Source organism: Epinephelus moara, chromosome 1 (assembly GCF_006386435.1).
Source record: "Epinephelus moara isolate mb chromosome 1, YSFRI_EMoa_1.0, whole genome shotgun sequence".
Taxonomy (NCBI): Eukaryota; Metazoa; Chordata; class Actinopteri; order Perciformes; family Serranidae; genus Epinephelus; species Epinephelus moara.
In genome coordinates, this window is record NC_065506.1 from 8,451,130 (window position 1) to 8,469,243 (window position 18,114).

At 39.3% G+C, this 18,114-nt stretch overlaps 1 protein-coding gene across 3 annotated transcripts in view; it reads left to right on the forward strand.

Annotated features, from left to right (window-relative positions):
• The first annotated feature begins 4,417 nt into the window (after positions 1-4,417).
• Positions 4,418-18,114, forward strand: part of znf507 (zinc finger protein 507) — a 30,572-nt gene continuing 16,875 nt past the window's right edge. Inside the window, exons 1-4 of one of the 3 annotated variants that reach the window (XM_050049937.1) lie at positions 4,418-4,524; positions 7,807-10,185; positions 14,103-14,220; positions 14,424-14,532. In XM_050049937.1, coding sequence (XP_049905894.1) covers positions 7,810-10,185; positions 14,103-14,220; positions 14,424-14,532 — 2,603 coding nt within the window. In that variant the 5' untranslated portion in view covers positions 4,418-4,524; positions 7,807-7,809. Of the gene's footprint in view, positions 4,529-7,806; positions 10,186-14,102; positions 14,221-14,423; positions 14,533-18,114 lie in introns of all 3 variants that reach the window. The other 2 variants (XM_050049947.1, XM_050049928.1) reach the window with 2 other exon arrangements.

Here is an 18,114-nt window from a genome sequence, read left to right on the forward strand (position 1 = left end):
AAACTACCGGTTGAGATTATTTGTAAATTTGCCATTTTACGCTGTAACACCACCCATGTAATTTATCTGCTATTCAACAAATACTAAAGGCCTAAAGGTCGAACATCTCAAAAGAAAATAAAAAACTGACACTCTAAAATGTATTGGAATTGAAAATGTGTGGCTCAACCACAGAACCACAGGGGTGGTCCGAAAAAAAGGAGTGACATTGGATTTATAACAACAACAACTAGTTACCTCCACCAATGAGGTTATGTTTTTGCCGGCGTTTGTCTGTTTGTTTGTTTGTCTGCAAAATAACTCAAAAAGTTCTGAACAGATTTTGATGAAATTTTCAGGAAAGGTTGATAATGTCACAAGTAAAAGATGATAAAATTTTGGTGTTGATCGGTTGAAGCGAAGGGGATGAAATAATAAAATGGCGGGAAATCCGAGCTGCTTGACGGAGGTCTGTGCTCTCCGAGTGCTCTAGTTTAGTTTAGTTTAGTTTAGTTTAGTTTAGTTTAGTTTAGTTTGCACATAATGTTAAAAACAGACAGTATAAAATTTACAAGATTAAAAAAGAAATGTGACGGAGAGATTAGAAGCCACTAAAGGCATTTCAAAGAACCTCCCCTCAATTAAATCATACAATAAGGATAAGAAAGATAAAATAAAAACCTTTATCTTGCTGGCATGAACGAGGAAAATACTGTAGCACGTTTCTTTCTTTGTAAACCTGGTGAATCTTAATAATCATTTTTTCCAGTTTCTATTTCAGTAAAAGTTTTTTGTTGTTGTTGTTTGTTTGTTTGTAGGTTACTGTAATATTATGTTTGCAGGGAATTTTATAAAATTATTCAGAACTATGTTCCACTGAATATCACATGTGGTTTGAATACAACTGAAACATCTTTTGGGTGATACAATTTCCTTTTCCTTGTTCCCATGTTGTTGTTGTTTTGTTTGCCAAATACTGGTTTGATTTGTTGTATGAATTGTGTGAAACCTGAGGTCCACAGTGATAACCATGGCTGTTTTATAAATATGTTTCTTTTATTTCTGATTGATAGGTGTTTAGAGTTTCAATATACAGCAATTGAAAGTACGTTTACAGTTTATATAGTAATAATGATATTGGGGAGGGCATAGAGGCCATAAAATAAACCTATTGGAAATGAGTTTGACCAGTTACGATTTTCAATTTAATAGAGAGTCTTTTCTGCAAATCAAATGTACAGCTATGGGCAAGAAATTTGCCTCTGCATATGCTAACATTTGTCATGCCTGGATGGGAAACCTCTGCGGTGGGAGCATGCACAAAGAAGCCTGTACATTATTAGAGCTTTCAGGATGATATCTGGGGTGTTTGGACGCATTCATGGGAGATTTTGATACATTCTGAACAACCATAATGCCTCCATCAAGCTTAAATCAACCACCAACCTGACTTCTATGGATATTTTGGACACCACCACATTTAAAAGTACAAATATCCATGACACCCACAGATGGGATATTTAAGTATTTTTCAAGGAGACAGACACTCGTGCTCTGCTCCACAAAACATGTTACCACACTGAGCACTCTTACTCTTGGCTGGTTAAATCACAAGTGTTAGGATACCATGGGATTCAAAGAAAGATTTACAGGCCACTAGGGTGTTGTTTTTGTGTTTGACCACTAGAGGGTACTCCAGGTCTCTCCTTAGAAAATGCTTCAAATCCTTTCTGCAGACCAGACCTGTGTTGTACATGAACATTTATTAGAAGTACACACTTTACATCAGCAGTGACACTTGTCTGAATGATTAAAACTGAATTAAATAATTTCACAAGAGTACCAGTGCGTTGCAGGGCCACTGAGTCACTGCAGATTTCAGAGAAATTAGAAATCTGCAAGATGGTCACAGCTAAAGTCAAACTTCTCTCAAACCCAAAAAATTAGGGTCATGGAGAACTTCATTTGAGCTACGGCTCTAAAAATTGTGTCTATCTAATAATAAGTAAACAGTGTGGTTTACAATATGTGGGCTAAACCGGCTACACTATTTTAGCTAGAATTTGCTAAACACAGATATAGTATTTTTAAATATGACAGATACACACACACTGTACATAATTTTTAGGAACATAAATACTTTACATCCTAGTTTGGAATAGTAATGGACTGTGCATTCAAATTGCAATATTACTCAAATTCTTGATTTCCTAAACTTAAGTATGAACAAAAGAAAGATGAGAAAACTGATGCAGACAGATTAGTACCTGCAATTGAAAGAATGACAATTCCTGAGGAGCCAACTCTGTTGCTTTTCAGATCTCAGCGTCAAAAGACTCAGTGACAGTGGATTGTGGTCAGACCTGTAGAATGAGTTCAACAACATTATGTGGTCACCATACTGGAAATGGTTGACTGAAGTACCAAGCACCACCCATCAGCTGGAGCAAACTCTTCTCATTTTACAGCTAAACAGTACACTAAAATATGTTTCTGAAAACATTAGGCAATGCAGTTACAGAGTCTTGATTCACAGTAGATCAGTAAGGCCACTGGAAGCACTCCGATGCAGTCGAGTAAACAGGCAAATATGATTTTGGTCCAGAGAAGATGATCATTTTTTTGAGTAACACAATACAGCTTCTAATAGTTAAAGATTATTACAGATAGGCTACATAACTGATTGTTATACAGATAATTACTTACTCAGTAACTGGTGAATTAATATCACACTTGGTTGGGATATGACAAACACTAAATATTGTTCATAAATGTACAAACTCTCTAACCCATCATGCACTTTTTTGCCAGTCGAAGTCAAACATGAAGACAACACATACCTTGACATAGCCTCCTGCTCCTTTGAGATTCTTCAGAATTCATTGATTCATTGACTCCACCACAAAGTCTTTTAAATATGGGCTTTGGAAAACATGCTTTGACCAGTGCACACAGACACATATACAGTCCTACAGTTACACTGCTGAAAGCTTTACAGTTATGTTTTTATGCATCCCTAGAAGCCACATAGGTAGGCACTATTCCTTTTTCTAACATCAGTAATCAAATGACAAGATGTCACTAAGAAATGGTGAAAACTCAAAAAAAGTAAAAATAATTAAATAAATAAAATAATACACTACCTTTGGTTTGATTTGTGCTTCCTCTTGATACACTGACTGCATTTAGAAAAGGATTTAGCCTTTCTTTAGGCACAAAGACAATTAGCCATCTTCTTGAGGATAGGAGAAAAAAATGTACAATGTATTCTCAGGAAGACCTGAGCTCTGATAGAACTGCAAAACATTAAATCACACTCAAATGAAGACACACACCCCATAGCTTTAAAAGAGTTTATCTATTCCTCTTCCACGTCGGCTGTCTTGTTCAGGGATGTGATAGCATGTTGGTATCCCAAAGGGACAGGAGGTTACCTTTGTCTTTTTGCAGCCATTGATAATCCTGTTATCCAATATAATACAGTTTTAATTTGCCCTCAACATAGTGACTTCATTACACGCCATTCTGTTTGTTGTGTTAACCTTAATATTTATTAATGGTGTTTCATATCATTGGCCCACAAATATTTACCCATATCTCATAATTATCAGACTTTGATCCTCTGCCTGACCCTCCCTGTGTCCAAGGCTATTCATTTATTTTAAATAGTCTAGACTGTTTAATTGTTCTATATCATCACGCTATTATTAATATAAGCAGGGGATTTTAATACAAAGTGCTAACCACTGTATGTGAATGCATGAATGGGTCAGACCTGCAGCACTGGATTTGAAATTAACTGTAATAAACTGGAGCTTCTGTGCTTTGATTACCTGTTGAGAAACAACATGACCCTCATCCATTTAAAATACCTAGTAGCTCCTCTGAGGTCTACACAGAGAGTGATTTTGTAAAGTACTTTATTACTTCCAAATGAAGGTAAATAATAATATGTAGCTAATACATTACATTTTGAGAGTAACTTCCCCAACACTGGCAACTACATAGTCTGATAAATCTTTATTATGATTTTAACATCAAAATGCATAAAACAAAACCAGATCAAAACTACAGACTGACCTTACCCAAGACATTTTTTTTTACAAAACCCATCAAAGTCCTGATCATTTTTGATAGGTACCTTAACTAGCTGAACAAAACTAACTCACTCGTAATGATTTAAAACTGTGGTCATAATTTAGGGCATACAGGTCTGGTACATTTTTCTCTTATTAACTTTGTATTTGCAATGACGAAATTGGTCACTTTATTTGTAAAATGTCACTCAAACGCCCTGAAAGCACCGACAAGTCGCTCGAAAATGTGAAGCAGTGTTTTACGAGCAGCATTTGAAAGTAGCATCAGACAACCTGTCAATCATTGCTCCGCGTTGGTCACCTGACCCAAACTCAAAGTCACGTGACTGATATTCCATCCTCGCCATTTTGCAATGTGGGAGAGAGGGAGGCCACTTTTTATGGCTAACGAATAAAACAAAGCAGGTTTATGTGTTGAGGACAAAGAGCGTCGAGGCTTTCCGTGTCAGTGAGTATGTTCTTATTAAAATACTGCCGCGCGCTCCTCCGTCACACATTAACCGAAAAGATCATTAAAATGCCCTTGTACATTCATGTGTGGAACTGCTAGCACTGTGTGAGAGTCGTGTGTCTGCCTGTGTGCCTGTGTGTGTGTGTGTGTGTGTGTGTGTTTGACTAGCAGGCAGCAAGCTGTGAAGCTAACTATGAGGCTAAGAGTGCTGCCTTTGACTCAAATGTCGTGTTTTCTTAATATTATAATCTTTTTAGGGTCGCAGCAGCTTTAGCGTGTATGCTAACATTAGCCGGTAAATTTGGCCAAGTGGTTTTTCGGTGTTTCAGTGGGAGTTGTGAGGCTGTGCTCAACTTCATTCTACAGGGGAGTGAAAGTGGATGAAATATTTTTAGATCCTGACATAACAGGTGCTCATCTGAGACTGGTTAAAGCACATGATGGTGTCTATACTGACCACAGTCACATTCAACCTTATGAAAATGGATCAAATGTACCACAGCAGCTTTAGCTTTTTATCTTTACAAGCGACAAACTTTTAAGTTATCACACCAGGAGTTGTTTTATTTGGCACATTTCCACTGCTTGCATAAGACATTGCTCATAGAAGAAGTTTTTATGACTGACTGAATTATTCTGGAATCCAGTGTTAATAGTAATAGGTCAGTGTCTGTGTGGCTCCACCCGGCAGAATTAAGAATTATGCTGGACAGTAGCCAATATCTCTTGCATGTGGTAACCCTTCTCCAAACATGCATCCTACTGTTTTGATACAGTCATACAGAAGCAGAAGTAGGAGAAAGAGGAAGGCCATTTGTGGTCAGAAAGTGAGAAAGAGGAAAGTTTTGGACTTGCAGAGAATAAAGGAATTCAACCACATGAGTTAGGATCATTTCCCTCAGGCTTAGTTTGTAAACAGATGCACATGGTGCACAGTGTTTACAGGCCTGTGTATTGACTAGCAGTGACAGTGCTTATCATGAGTGAGTTAAGCTATCATACTTATCATGGTGGTCATTTGGGCTACTTTCCTTTTCTTCTGAACAGCCAATCCCCTCATTAGACCTGTGGTCAATACTGTGATACAAAGTGTCAGTATGGTCAATTGTTTGTTTTTATTTATTTTTTTGTGGTAAAAACATTACATCTTTTTGTAAAATGTAAATAGTTTTCTCAAGGAAGAGCACATCCTTATTTAGAAATGTAGCTGACAGAACCAGTGGTCACTGTTACACTCTTGCTGTATGTTTCAATAGCGTTTACTGAGTTTTACTGTGCAAAACTCTTGATGCCAGACTTACTTGCTCCTTATTACCCTAAAACACAAAATTAATAGGGCTGGACAATATGTACAAAATCATATATAGATATAGATAGATATAGATAACACATAAAATATACGATATGTAAGATAATATCTTGTCTCATATCGCAGTATCAATATATTCCCCAGCCCTACATGCTAACATACAAAGAGCAAAACACTCAGTCACATGTACAATCCTCAGAACACAGACGCATGTATTTTTTATTTTTTGCTCATAATGTGATGGACAATATTCATTCACAAAAATAACCCCACACAATACATTAAAACCTAAATTTACCCCAAGCAGGCTAAAAGAATGTCTTAGTAGATTTTAGTAGAAACTTTGAATCAGAAATTTTATTTGATAATGAATGCTTCAAGAAAACTTTAAACATTTGTTGGAAAAGTCAATAACAAAATGTGGGACACATTGCCATTAAAATGGAAGGTTCAATATGGAGCAGAGATAACAAAAATTAATTTGCCAAATTGCCAATCTATTAATTACTTATTAACAATAAATATTATTTTTGACATTTCTTCTAACTACACAATTTTAATGCTAACTGAATACAACACACACAATTTTCACACACATGACAGTGACAGCATTCTGAGTTTTACAAGCAGTGTCTATATTGCTGAAATCAGTGCAGTTCTGCAGGTCCTCTGTATGGACCTGCTTATTCACTAGTTAACTGAACATGCAATATGTGTTTGCAAGCTTTTCGTCTTATTCTAACACCATTACCTTGGTGAGCAGAACAGCAACATGCATGCTAATTTCTTCTCCACCTCAGCCATATATTACAAATGTGTGGCAGTAGTAGAGATTTGAAAAAGGAAACACACATGCAATTCCTTCCTGTTTTTTTTGCTGTCGAAATGTTACAATTTACAGTAGTGTAAATTGCAGTTGATACAGAACAGAAACTCTCAGTCAGTATTTTTCTTGTCTTGTCATTCATAAGAATGTGTAGGGTTTCCTGCAGTGTTAAGTCAGGCTCAAGGCTAAATTTTTTTAATATATATAATCAATAAATAACATAAAAATTTCGAGAGTCACCACTCTTTGACATTTTTAATAGTGACCTCTGCATGAATTGCAGAGTTTTGACCACTTTGACTCCTTTTTAGATGAAAATGTGAAAATCAAGCTAAAGCGATACTAAATTACTGTCGGTCAACACAAACCCTAGAGTCACAAACTAGTCTTAACTGTCTTCTATAGCACTGCTTTGGTTATGCAATAAATTTATAAGTGGACAAAAAAAGTGTATTGACAGCTGTTTTGATAAACATAATCGTTAAAGTCATTTATCAAACATCCACAAATTCCATCTCCTTTGGGCGCTGGTGGCTTAGTGGGTAGAGCAGGCGCCCCATGTACAAGGCTGTTGCCGCAGCGGCCCGGGTTCGAGTCCAGCCCATGTCCCTTTGCTGCATGTCACTCCCCCCCTCTCTCTCCCCCTTTCACACTCATCTGTCCTGTCAATTAAAGGCTAAAATGCCCCAAAAATATCGTAAAAAAAAAAAAAAATTCCATCTCCTTAAACATGAAGACTGGTTGGATTTGTCTGTTTTAATTGTAAATGCAATAACTTTGAGTTTTGGTTGGGGAAAAACATGCGATTTTAACTGTGGTCACTGTGGTCTCTGGCAGATTGTGATGGGCATTTTTCACTGTTTTTTAGTATTTCAAAGACTAAATGAATAGGTCTAAAAAAAATAATCTAACGATACTGTAGACAGGTATTCTATATTGACAATGATTTGCTATAAGAACATGCTATCCTACACTTCACAGATTGTTTGTATGAGTTTTTTGTATGAAGGTTGGTTAAACTCTGGACTTTTTAATATTGTATTTAAACGTGTGTGTATCCATATAAGTAAGGGATCACATCTGTTCAAATTCATAAAGTACCAACCAGTAAACAGTCTTTTCTCTCTTCCCTACTGTCTGCCAGGTCATGGAGGAGATCAGCAATGTAGCTGTACTCATCACACAATCCTCCTCTTCCTCCTCCACTCCATCAGCACTGGGATCCCTCTCTCAGACCCAAACCCAGCAAGAGGAGGACGCCCCCCAGAGTTTTCAGCAGAAACAAGCAGCAGATTCTCTGATCCAGGTCATTGAGAAGCTCAGCAAAATTGTGGAGAAGCGGCCCCAGCGCCGCTGCACCGTCGTGGGACAGAAAAGAGCCTCCTCTGCAGTGGGAGGAGGAGCTGAGGAGGGGACGAGGGGGAGCAGAGGAGGCTCTCCCTATAAGAAAATCAAGAGGACGTTTAAGGGGCAGGAGAGTGAAGAGGAGGTGCGAATAGATGGCAGCACGACTGATGGCACTTGTTCTTCTCCCGTGTCAAGTGACAGTAACAATGACATCACCTCCACTTTAACAGACGTAGCCGGCAACCCAAATGGCAGCAACCACAAGCGGACAGTGACGTGCTATCAGTGCAGCCTGTGCCCCTATCTCTCCCAAACGCTGCCCCTGCTGAAAGAACACCTGAAACAACACAATGAGCAGCACAGTGACCTCATCCTCATGTGCTCTGAGTGTCGCTTTACCTCCAGAGACCAGAGGCAGCTGGAGGCACATGTCAGGCAGCACTTCGACAATGGTGGCAACCTGAGGACAAATTCCACTCTAACAGCCACCTACAGCGAGTGCAAAGAAGAGGTTTTAAGGAGTCCGGATGGGGACTGGACTGGGAGCAGTGGCAGTATGGGAACCGAGGTGATCAAAAGTTCATTGGACGGTTCCAAGGAGCTAGCGCAGAAAAAGAAATGGTATAGCTACGAGGAGTATGGATTGTACCGTTGCCTGATCTGCAGCTACGTTTGCAGCCAGCAGCGAATGCTCAAGACCCATGCCTGGAAACACGCTGGCCTGGTTGACTGCTCTTACCCCATCTTTGAGGATGAAGATGGAGCTACCGCAAGGAGAGAGGTCCAGGCTACAGCTAACACTGCTGCAACCAGAGAGGAAATAGTTGTTCTTTCCCCAGTTCTTCAAGATAAAAGCCTGCAAAAGCTGCCCACAGCCTTCAAGCTCCAACTCTGTGTGCCAATGGCTGTTGAGAACAAAAGGGATGTGTTGAATCATTCTGTTTCTAATGAAATTCCAAAAACAGAGGAGGAGGAGGAAAGTGTGTACCCTATCAAAGACCTGACCTCTGAGGAGCCCATGGTGGAGGTGCAGGTGACGACAGAGGCGGAGTCTGAGGTGGAGATTGATAATCACCATGATAGCACCTCTGTCACGGACAGCTTACTATCATCAGCTCAGAAGATTATCAACAGCAGTCCCAACAGTGCCGGCCACATCAACGTGATTGTAGAACGCCTTCCTTCAGCTGAGGATTCAGTCATGGCGACTAACCCACTTCTTCTCAGCCCAGATGCGGACAGGGATAAGAGCTTACTGGATGCAGAGGTTGAGAAGCGGGACCGTGTGGGAGCTGTGAAGGATGAAGTGGTCCCTGGCTGCACATCTGACAGCCAGCCTTTAGCATCTGATATCAAATCCTCTGTCGCTATGGGTAGCGACTCGCCACGAGATGAAAACATCCCCCCAGCTGGGCGCAAGAGGACTCATTCTGAGTCGCTCCGCCTTCACTCTCTGGCAGCTGAGGTCCTGGTAGCTATGCCTATGAGGACCCCTGAGCTTCCCACCTCTAGCAACAAGGTAAGTCTGAAGACAATTACAGCCCAGGCCCAGAGCCCAAACACGGGCCAGAAACCTGTAGATGTGACCACAGCAGGACCAAAGGCCTCTGACGAAGGGACAACGGCTGCTTTATTGGACTTGGAACTTCATAGCGAGGGCAGAGAAGAAGATTTGGGCTCCCTGTGCCTGGGGGAAGGAGACGAGGAGGGCCCTGCCACTAAAGCCGGCATCAGCCTGTCACTTCTCACTGTCATCGAAAGACTGAGAGAGCGCTCGGACCAGAACGCCTCAGATGAGGACATCTTAAAAGAGCTTCAGGACAACGCGCAGTTCCAAAACGGAGCCGTAGCCGGTGTGGTCACAGGGAACGGAGCTGGGAGTTACATGTGTAGCATCCCAGGAATGGACGGGTTGGTCACATCTCCTGACGGTGGTCTGGTGGACTTCATACCTGGCAGTGACAGGCCATACCGGTGCCGCCTGTGTCGCTACAGCAGCGGCAATAAGGGCTACATTAAACAGCACCTACGGGTGCACAGGCAGAGGCAGCCGTATCAGTGTCCCATCTGTGAACACATCGCCTCAGACAGTAAAGACCTCGAGAGCCATATGATTCACCACTGTAAGACCAGGATGTACCAGTGTAAGCAGTGCCCAGATACCTTCCATTACAAGGTGAGGAGACGTCAACGCTCACATGCAGCTTTTAATCATTTTTTTGATATGTAATCAGATTCTTAAAGTAGTGTATAATAATGTTCAGAGTGTAGGAATCCATTGAGGTAGCTGGTGTTGTAGTCTGAACAACAAGCCTCATCATGGTGGAAGAGACAGATGTAGACCATGCTGAGTCGTATACTGTACAAGGGATGGGAATCAACAGAGGCCACTCCTATACCATATTTGTTTATGTATTAAGTATTCCTTCAAATATAACACTGGCAGTCCATCTTTTTGTTTTCTCAAGCTCACTCTTATATTGTGTAACAGTTCACCCCTCACTAACAGCTCTAATTGTCATCTTCATCCATGTCCTCATCATATTTTCTAAAAAACACATTGTACAGAAAGTTTTTTTCCAAGTTAAAATGCCACAAATGTCCTCAGTGAATGTGTGAATTTGACACGTCTCTTCTTAATATTTTAGTAAACTGAAAAATGAGTTTTAGGCTTTTGTTGGAATGAAAGAAGCTGTTTAAATGTGTCACATTGGGTTCTGGGAAAATATTATGGGCATTTTTTTAATCGGCACGTTAATCAGCAATGAAAATAATCATTCGTTTCAGCCCTATTGTCTCTATATGTAATAGAGGATCTTTTCCTGCTTCTAAATCAGAGAAAATGAAGTCAAACAGGTGATTATGGTCTTTAATCAACACTTGTTCCTGTCTGTCAGACCCAGAGTCTGAGAGAAGACGTGACGTGTTTTTGATTGGAACACAGCAAAGGTCACAGTGTATGTGATATTTTCAAGAAGAAGTTCTTATTTTTTCAAATAACTGCGCTGAATACATATTAGGTCTGCACAACTAATCGAATATTAATCACCATGTTGGCTTCACACAATTTAATGAACATAATCGACTGTGATGATGATGTTTAAAATGCGTGCTCCGCTCATAGAAAACTCAGCTGCATATCAAATCAAGCGCCTCCTAAACCATCAGCCAGCCTCCACTTTAAAGAGCTGCCATGCTGGTACCCTGCAGCACCCTGCAGCAGAACTTTGTGAAATTTTTTTCTGAATGTTGCATTTCATTTGCAGATGGACAAAAGAAAAATCATTGTCAATCAACCATCATAATCTATTGTTTGGATGCAGCAAATCATAAGCAACGCAGCTGACTTGGTAAACCACCAAAATAACACCACAGTCTGCAGAATGATGAATGTATGAAGACCAAGATGAGTTATGAATCCCTGTCTTTATCCAGCGTCAACTAAGATATCCATAAAAGTACATGCTGTACAGTGTGTCACGGTACTGTGACCACCGTAAAAAAAAAAATAAAAAAAACGTTAAAAAAGAAATTAAAATACAGCACTGAATACGCATCCATCCATCTCTCAAAGACAGACTGACAGACTGAAATAATCAGTGCAGTCATATGGCCAAGATATGTGGCCAGAAAAACAATGTTTGCATCCAATTGCACTCTGTGGGTATGCTTTATTTTTGGGTACAATTAAATGTATATTTTTTGCCAAGGAGATGAATTGAATTCAGGTAAAGAATGTTTAAGTCTTAGTAATAGTTTTGTAAGGAGCAGTAAATAGTTTTGATGCAAAGCTTTGTTAATCAGCAGAAATGTAGCACAAGGTGAAAGTAAAAGCTCTGTTGATTTAAAAGTAAAAGTGCAATAAATGTATGTTATCACCAATATCAATGATAAATCGTGACAAATAATTATGATCTCAATATTGATCAAATAATCGTTATCATGTTGGCTATAATCATGCAGCCTCAACATATATGCACAGTATATTGGTAGATCTGTAATATGCAGACAGGTTTGTAAGGAGGCATGAAAATCCAGTTGCTACACAGTTTGGACCCCCCCACCCCCCCAACACACAAACACATGCACCTACATCCATGTGCAGGCAGATGTCCGCATTTGTATGTGACACACACTATATTTGCTGTGAGACTTGTCTCCTGTCAACATCTGTTTTTGTTTGGCAGCAGCCCAAACACTAAAGGTGAGTTAAGACCTAAAGAGATAAGTTAAATTACCTGCGTCTGTGCCCCGGTCGGTTTGATGATGCAGGCAAAGGAGAAAACTATTGATCCCTCCGCTATCATGGGACTCCAGTGGCCATCTGCAGCAGAGATTATTAATCATTTAACAAGTTCATCATATTATCCAGCAGCTTTGGGAGTTGAGCTAGGAAAGTTATTGTGAAGGGTAAAGGCTGCATGGTGCATCACTGACTCAGTTTGCATGCACACTAACTATTCGACTATTATTCCATATATGACAGTATTCCAAATTTGGTATGGGTCATTTTTCAAAAGTAGCATTTTACAATTAAGATGTGGGATATGCCGGTATTATTGGGGTTTTAGGTGCATCCTTTGAGCATGTATACAGCCCATTCACAATATGCGATCCAGTTGGGTTTTTTACTACAGTTGGCTACACATGGCCTCTTGTATCTGTATGATCAGCTCTGTGCGATGTCTTGGACTGTTGTACACAAACCTGCAGTTTGCAAGGCTGGGGTAGAGATGCATGCCTGGAGGACACATTTCTGGTTCACCTACTTTGAAACATTCTGAAAGACTTGGATATCACCAGGTTTTTGAATATGCACAAATATAGCAGCACTGACCTTTTCAAGAAGATGGTTGAAGGAAGTAAAGAGGGAGGCTGTATTTGGATGGTCCAACAAGTCTGCCACTGGTGGAAAACTTTGAAAAAAATCTAATTTTAATGCAAAGAAGCAGAATGGCACAAGCAGCTCCAGCAATTCTACTTTTCTTTATTTTGATGTGATAAACAACATGTTAGGGCATGTTAATCTGAGTATGCACAGCTGCATGTAAATATGAATATTAGTGGAATATTCATTTCATTAGCTATTAACTTAGTAGGAATATTGTCTTTTTCGGAATAAGGGCAATAAAACGGAATATTTTGTGCACATAAAAACAGTCACTGAAGATCACTGCATGTCCCCCCACTACATGTCCATGGTGTAGATATTTTGTTGAGACTGACTAGTACAAAACATTTATCATAGAATATTTAGATAGAAGACAATTTGTTTCTCATGTTTTTGTCCATACCTTCATATCTATTGTGCCTTTAAAAGAATCTTTTATTACTTATACCCCTTTTCCACCAACATGAAACCAGTTCCCGCACCTTATTTTGAATATTTGCGGTATTTCGACCAAAAATAAATTGGTTCAGAACTCGAAAACTCGGCTCTCAGCTAGAACCAAAAAAAGCAGGTTTTCCTTGACCTGAAGTGCGAACTGTGAGTGTGGGTGTGTCATATTCTACAAGTTGGAAAGAGAGGTTGGACAAGGAAACAATGGAGACGTCAAGTGAGAAAAGATAAGAAAAAAAAGAGTGTACAGTGGTATCATTAATAGTTGGTCCATACTTAATAACACAACAAAAAATTGCAGTTAATTAATGTAATGAGCAGTTCTGCTACTACTTGGATTATGCAACACCCTCAATTGCTGTAACACCCTTGATTACAATGGTTCCACGCAAAAACTGGAAATACAGGCCGGTTCCCTACATAGCACCAAGGTCCTAACAATCTTGAATGGAACCAGTTCAAGAATCAGAGCTCACATGGTGGAAAAGGGGTATTAGAGGCCACAATTTATAAATGGGCGAACAATTATGCAGTATTTCTTTGTTTGTCTCGTTTAGCTCCATTTAACTAGTGTGTAAATCAAACAAACATCTGATCAGACCCGTTTTGCTAGCAGGTCCTAAGGTAGTAAAACGTATATCTTAAAAGCTATTATGAATGTCGAGTGCATGTTATGTTTGTTTTTGTGCAGAAATCATATAATGTGTGTGTGTGTGTGTGTGTGTGTGTGTGTGTGTTTTTTCCTTACATAGAGCCAGTTAAGAAATCATGAAAGGGAGCAGCACAGCTTCAGTGGTGACACGGCAGCCCTCACACCAGTCACTGAAACCGTGGCCATGGTGGAGGAAGCTGAGCGGGTAACAGATGAAGGTAAGGCATGTTTTTATAGTCTGACTGTGTATTAGCATTTGAAGATAAATTGTTTTAAGATATTTACTAGATGACACTCATCATCTGTCTTCATCAGAGCTTTCCCTCTTTGCCACTGTTCTTTTGTCGCCAAATATTGCCATATGATTTTCGTCAGTGTTTTCAGAAAGGTGTAGATCTGTTTCCTTTGTCCTCTATCACAGAATGTGGTATGCAGAAGATGTATAAGTGTGATGTGTGCGACTACACCAGCTCTACATATGTTGGGGTGAGGAACCACCGCAGGATTCATAACTCTGACAAGCCTTATCGGTGAGTTGTTAAAAAAAACCTTGAAATGCACCACTATCACCTTAATGCAAGTACTCAAACCACTTGCTGTAATGTGATGGCCACAAGTCTTAAAATACGTCTCAAAATGACTCAACGTATGATTAAACTAAAGGCTTGCAGTTTCTCACAGCAACCAGTGTAGGATTTGGATTCAACAGAGTTTTGAATTTGTTTTTATGAGAAAAGCTTGAAGTCACAGAAAACTTAATTAGAGCCCCTTTCACACTGCACAAAAAAATCCACTAACACCCATGAACATCTGTCTTTTGTTTGTAATGGGGAAGGTTAGAATTGGTATTCACACCAGGGTCAAATGACTGCAGTGGTCACAGGTATTTATCGGCTCTGGCTCCAGTTGACATAGGTGGAAATACAACATCTGGGTGAATGAGCTAATTTTAGCTCCTTTCGCAGCAAAATACAATGATGAGCTAGCACAAAAAAAATGTCCTACTGTCTCTGTCCAAGCAGCGCTCACACATCAATCCAAATTAGTCTGCCCCGAGTTTGAAATAGAGACTGAATAAGTAAGAGACGTGTAAAAAGAAGTTACCACCGTAACATTTTCACAGGCCTTCATGCTGCTTTCTACTGTTCACTAACCTGTTTTCCAGCCGGTCTGTGACATCCAACACGACACATCGGTAAAATAAATGCACAGAAAGGTATTCTCGTCTGCTGCAGAGCTCTGAATATGGCTCTAGACTTCTGGCAGTAAGAAAAGGAGTCTATCACCTATTTTTAGTGGATTTTCACATGTTAAAAATAGAGGTATATGAATTGCATTTATTACATATCTATATGTAGGAATATATGCAAGCATTTTATGGCCTTTATTTAACCAGGAGGTCCCTTAAGATAGAAATGTCTTTTTTGAAGGAGACCTACCCAAGACAGCACACCAGTTACAGTTTGTATAAAAACATAACAGACAGGAAATCAATCATCAAACACACAAAATCTATCTCAAATATGTTTTAAATGTTACTGAAAACATCAATTAACTTAAACCCTCCAGTGATTTGTATGATTTTGTTGTAGCACAAGTCCGGACACTAGGATGGTATGAGCTTTTTATTTAGATATCAATAAAATCAATGATGACAGTGGAAACAGCAAATCCTTGTGTTGTATCTGAATGCATAAACATGGTCCACAGTATAAACATAACAGAAGAAAACTAAACTGTATATAAGACTGGGATGAGCCCTTATCCTGTTTCACCTGTAATAGTCCTGCACTGCCCAAAGTCCACCTTCTGTCAACACTAATTAGACATATGACTGTCAATGACGCATCAAAGGAGACGCCCAGGTGGAGCACTGCTCCCTATTTGGACCTGTTTCCCCTGTGAACCAAAACTGCCCATGTTAAAGTTGTAAGACCTGCTTGTTGGCCTGATGAGCAAGCCTTCAGTTTCAGTGATGTTAAAGAATATTGTAGGTTGTTGTTGATTTTCTGCTTTTCATTGAGAGAATGCGTTTCAGTGATAAAATTGATCTTCACAGTTATTAAAGTAAAAGTGATTTAAAGTTCTAAATGTCACGCAAAGGCAGTTTGCAAATGCCATCAGTCCCAATTTATTTCATTAAATCATATATGTAAACTTTGGCTCTGTGTACTGTTGATATGATACAGTAGATTTTACCTGGCCTAGCAGATAATAATCTTATTACGTTAGTTATGGTCACAGTCAAAGGTGCCATGGCAGCAGTTCCAGGGGACAGCACGTACTGTAGCTTTATCTTTGACATTGTTTCTGTTTAATTCTTCCTGCTTTTAAAGTTCTGCATTTTGTTAGTTTTTGACAACAAACATTACTTGTTTTTGCAGTCATACTGTGTTATATTTTTTTCAATATGTTAATGAAAGTTGCAGGAATTATATATGACATTTAGCTATAATGACAGCGCATTAATGAAGCAGACACCAATCTGTATTTTTGGAGACTGATTGCATATTTTTGGGGACTGATTGCATATTTCTTATCTGTTGCAAATTGAAACAGACTTCTGTGTTAATTATTTTACACACATTATCCTGTCTTAGCAGGGCTTTAGTCTGTAAGCTTTACATCGGTGCCAGAGATTTGCAATCCTTTATGTTTTTCTCTTACATAGTAAATAAAACTTGAATTAATGTATAAACGTAAAATGTGGGCACTAGCTTTAAGTGAATACAATAGTTTTTAGAGTACAATATAATACCTGTGTTTCTGTCATGTCCTATGTAGTAGTGTTTGTGGTCAGTTAATATTGCATTTTCAGTTTTCAGTTCCTGTTTCAGGCAGAACCAAATACTTGGCAGTCAATGAGACTCACTTTTTATGTCCCGGTTCCCTTTTAAGTGCCTGAGATGTACTTGTCATTTTAGAAAGGTCCATTAGATGGCAGTATATGCCCTGTAATGCTCAGACCAGCAAAGTGATCTCACTGTGTAGGCACAGTCACACTTTCTCACACGGCACACTCACTGCATCTCTCTCTCCGACTCTGCATTAGCACTCTGCCTTTGTGTTACCATAAAGCTGCCATGAGGTGTGAACACATATGAGTGCTTTCTTAGCATTGTGATGTCGCTTGTGCTCTAAGGTCACACGTACGTAGAGAAACACACACATGACAGGATTTCTTTCTGCTCTGGAAAAGGTCAGATTGAATATAATTGCTGTTTCTAACCAGAATGATAAACCATCCTGTTAGCTAATGGTATAAGAGCAAAAGTAGAGTTAGGAAATACTGGATGATCCAAACATTCCAAGTACATTCAAACAGGTGAAAACAAGAGACCATTCAAAAAGAGAATAGCTGTAGATGCCTGAGTAAAGCAAGTCTTGTGGCCAAAAAAGAGCAATATGTACTTGAATGTGCAAGCACTGTTGCTATTGTGTCGACACACTGGTTGTGCTCTCGTCCTTGTGCTTTCATGAGGACAGATGATATTATACCTCAAACACTGATGTGCTGAGATCCTTTTTTTCGCCTTTACAAAGTGTGTGGTTTTATCTAACTACAGTATATGTTGGAGTCTGTTAATACTGTAATGTAGACTTAGCCATTTACAACATTTTTACAATAGAAGTAGTTTATATTCGAATATCGAATGGAATGTCTAGTCTTTCAGAACTGCAGTGTAGTCTGTAGGTGTTAGGACCAAGCAGCAACCTCGGAGGCTGAGAAATGAAGCCAATGCAGAAGTGCCAAAAATTGCAGTTCATCAAGTAGCCACTTGAGGCTGGCTCCAAAACAGAGTCAGTCCCCACAGACCGCCATGTTGAAAATGCCCAACTTTACAGCAGAAATAAACATGTTTACAGCCTGGTTAAAAAACAGTCTAAAAAACAAACTAATTTTTAACATTAATAACATCTGTTCAAGGGGGTGAATTTTTTTATAACTCAACCGTTTACATTTTATTAAAGGGCCAGTGTGTAATATTTGGCATGGTTTATTGTCAATCTGAATCTGAATCTGAATATTCTACCCATTAATATGTTTATATAAGTGTATAATCACTATAAAATAAAATTTGTTTGGTTTTCGTAGCCTTATAATTATGCTT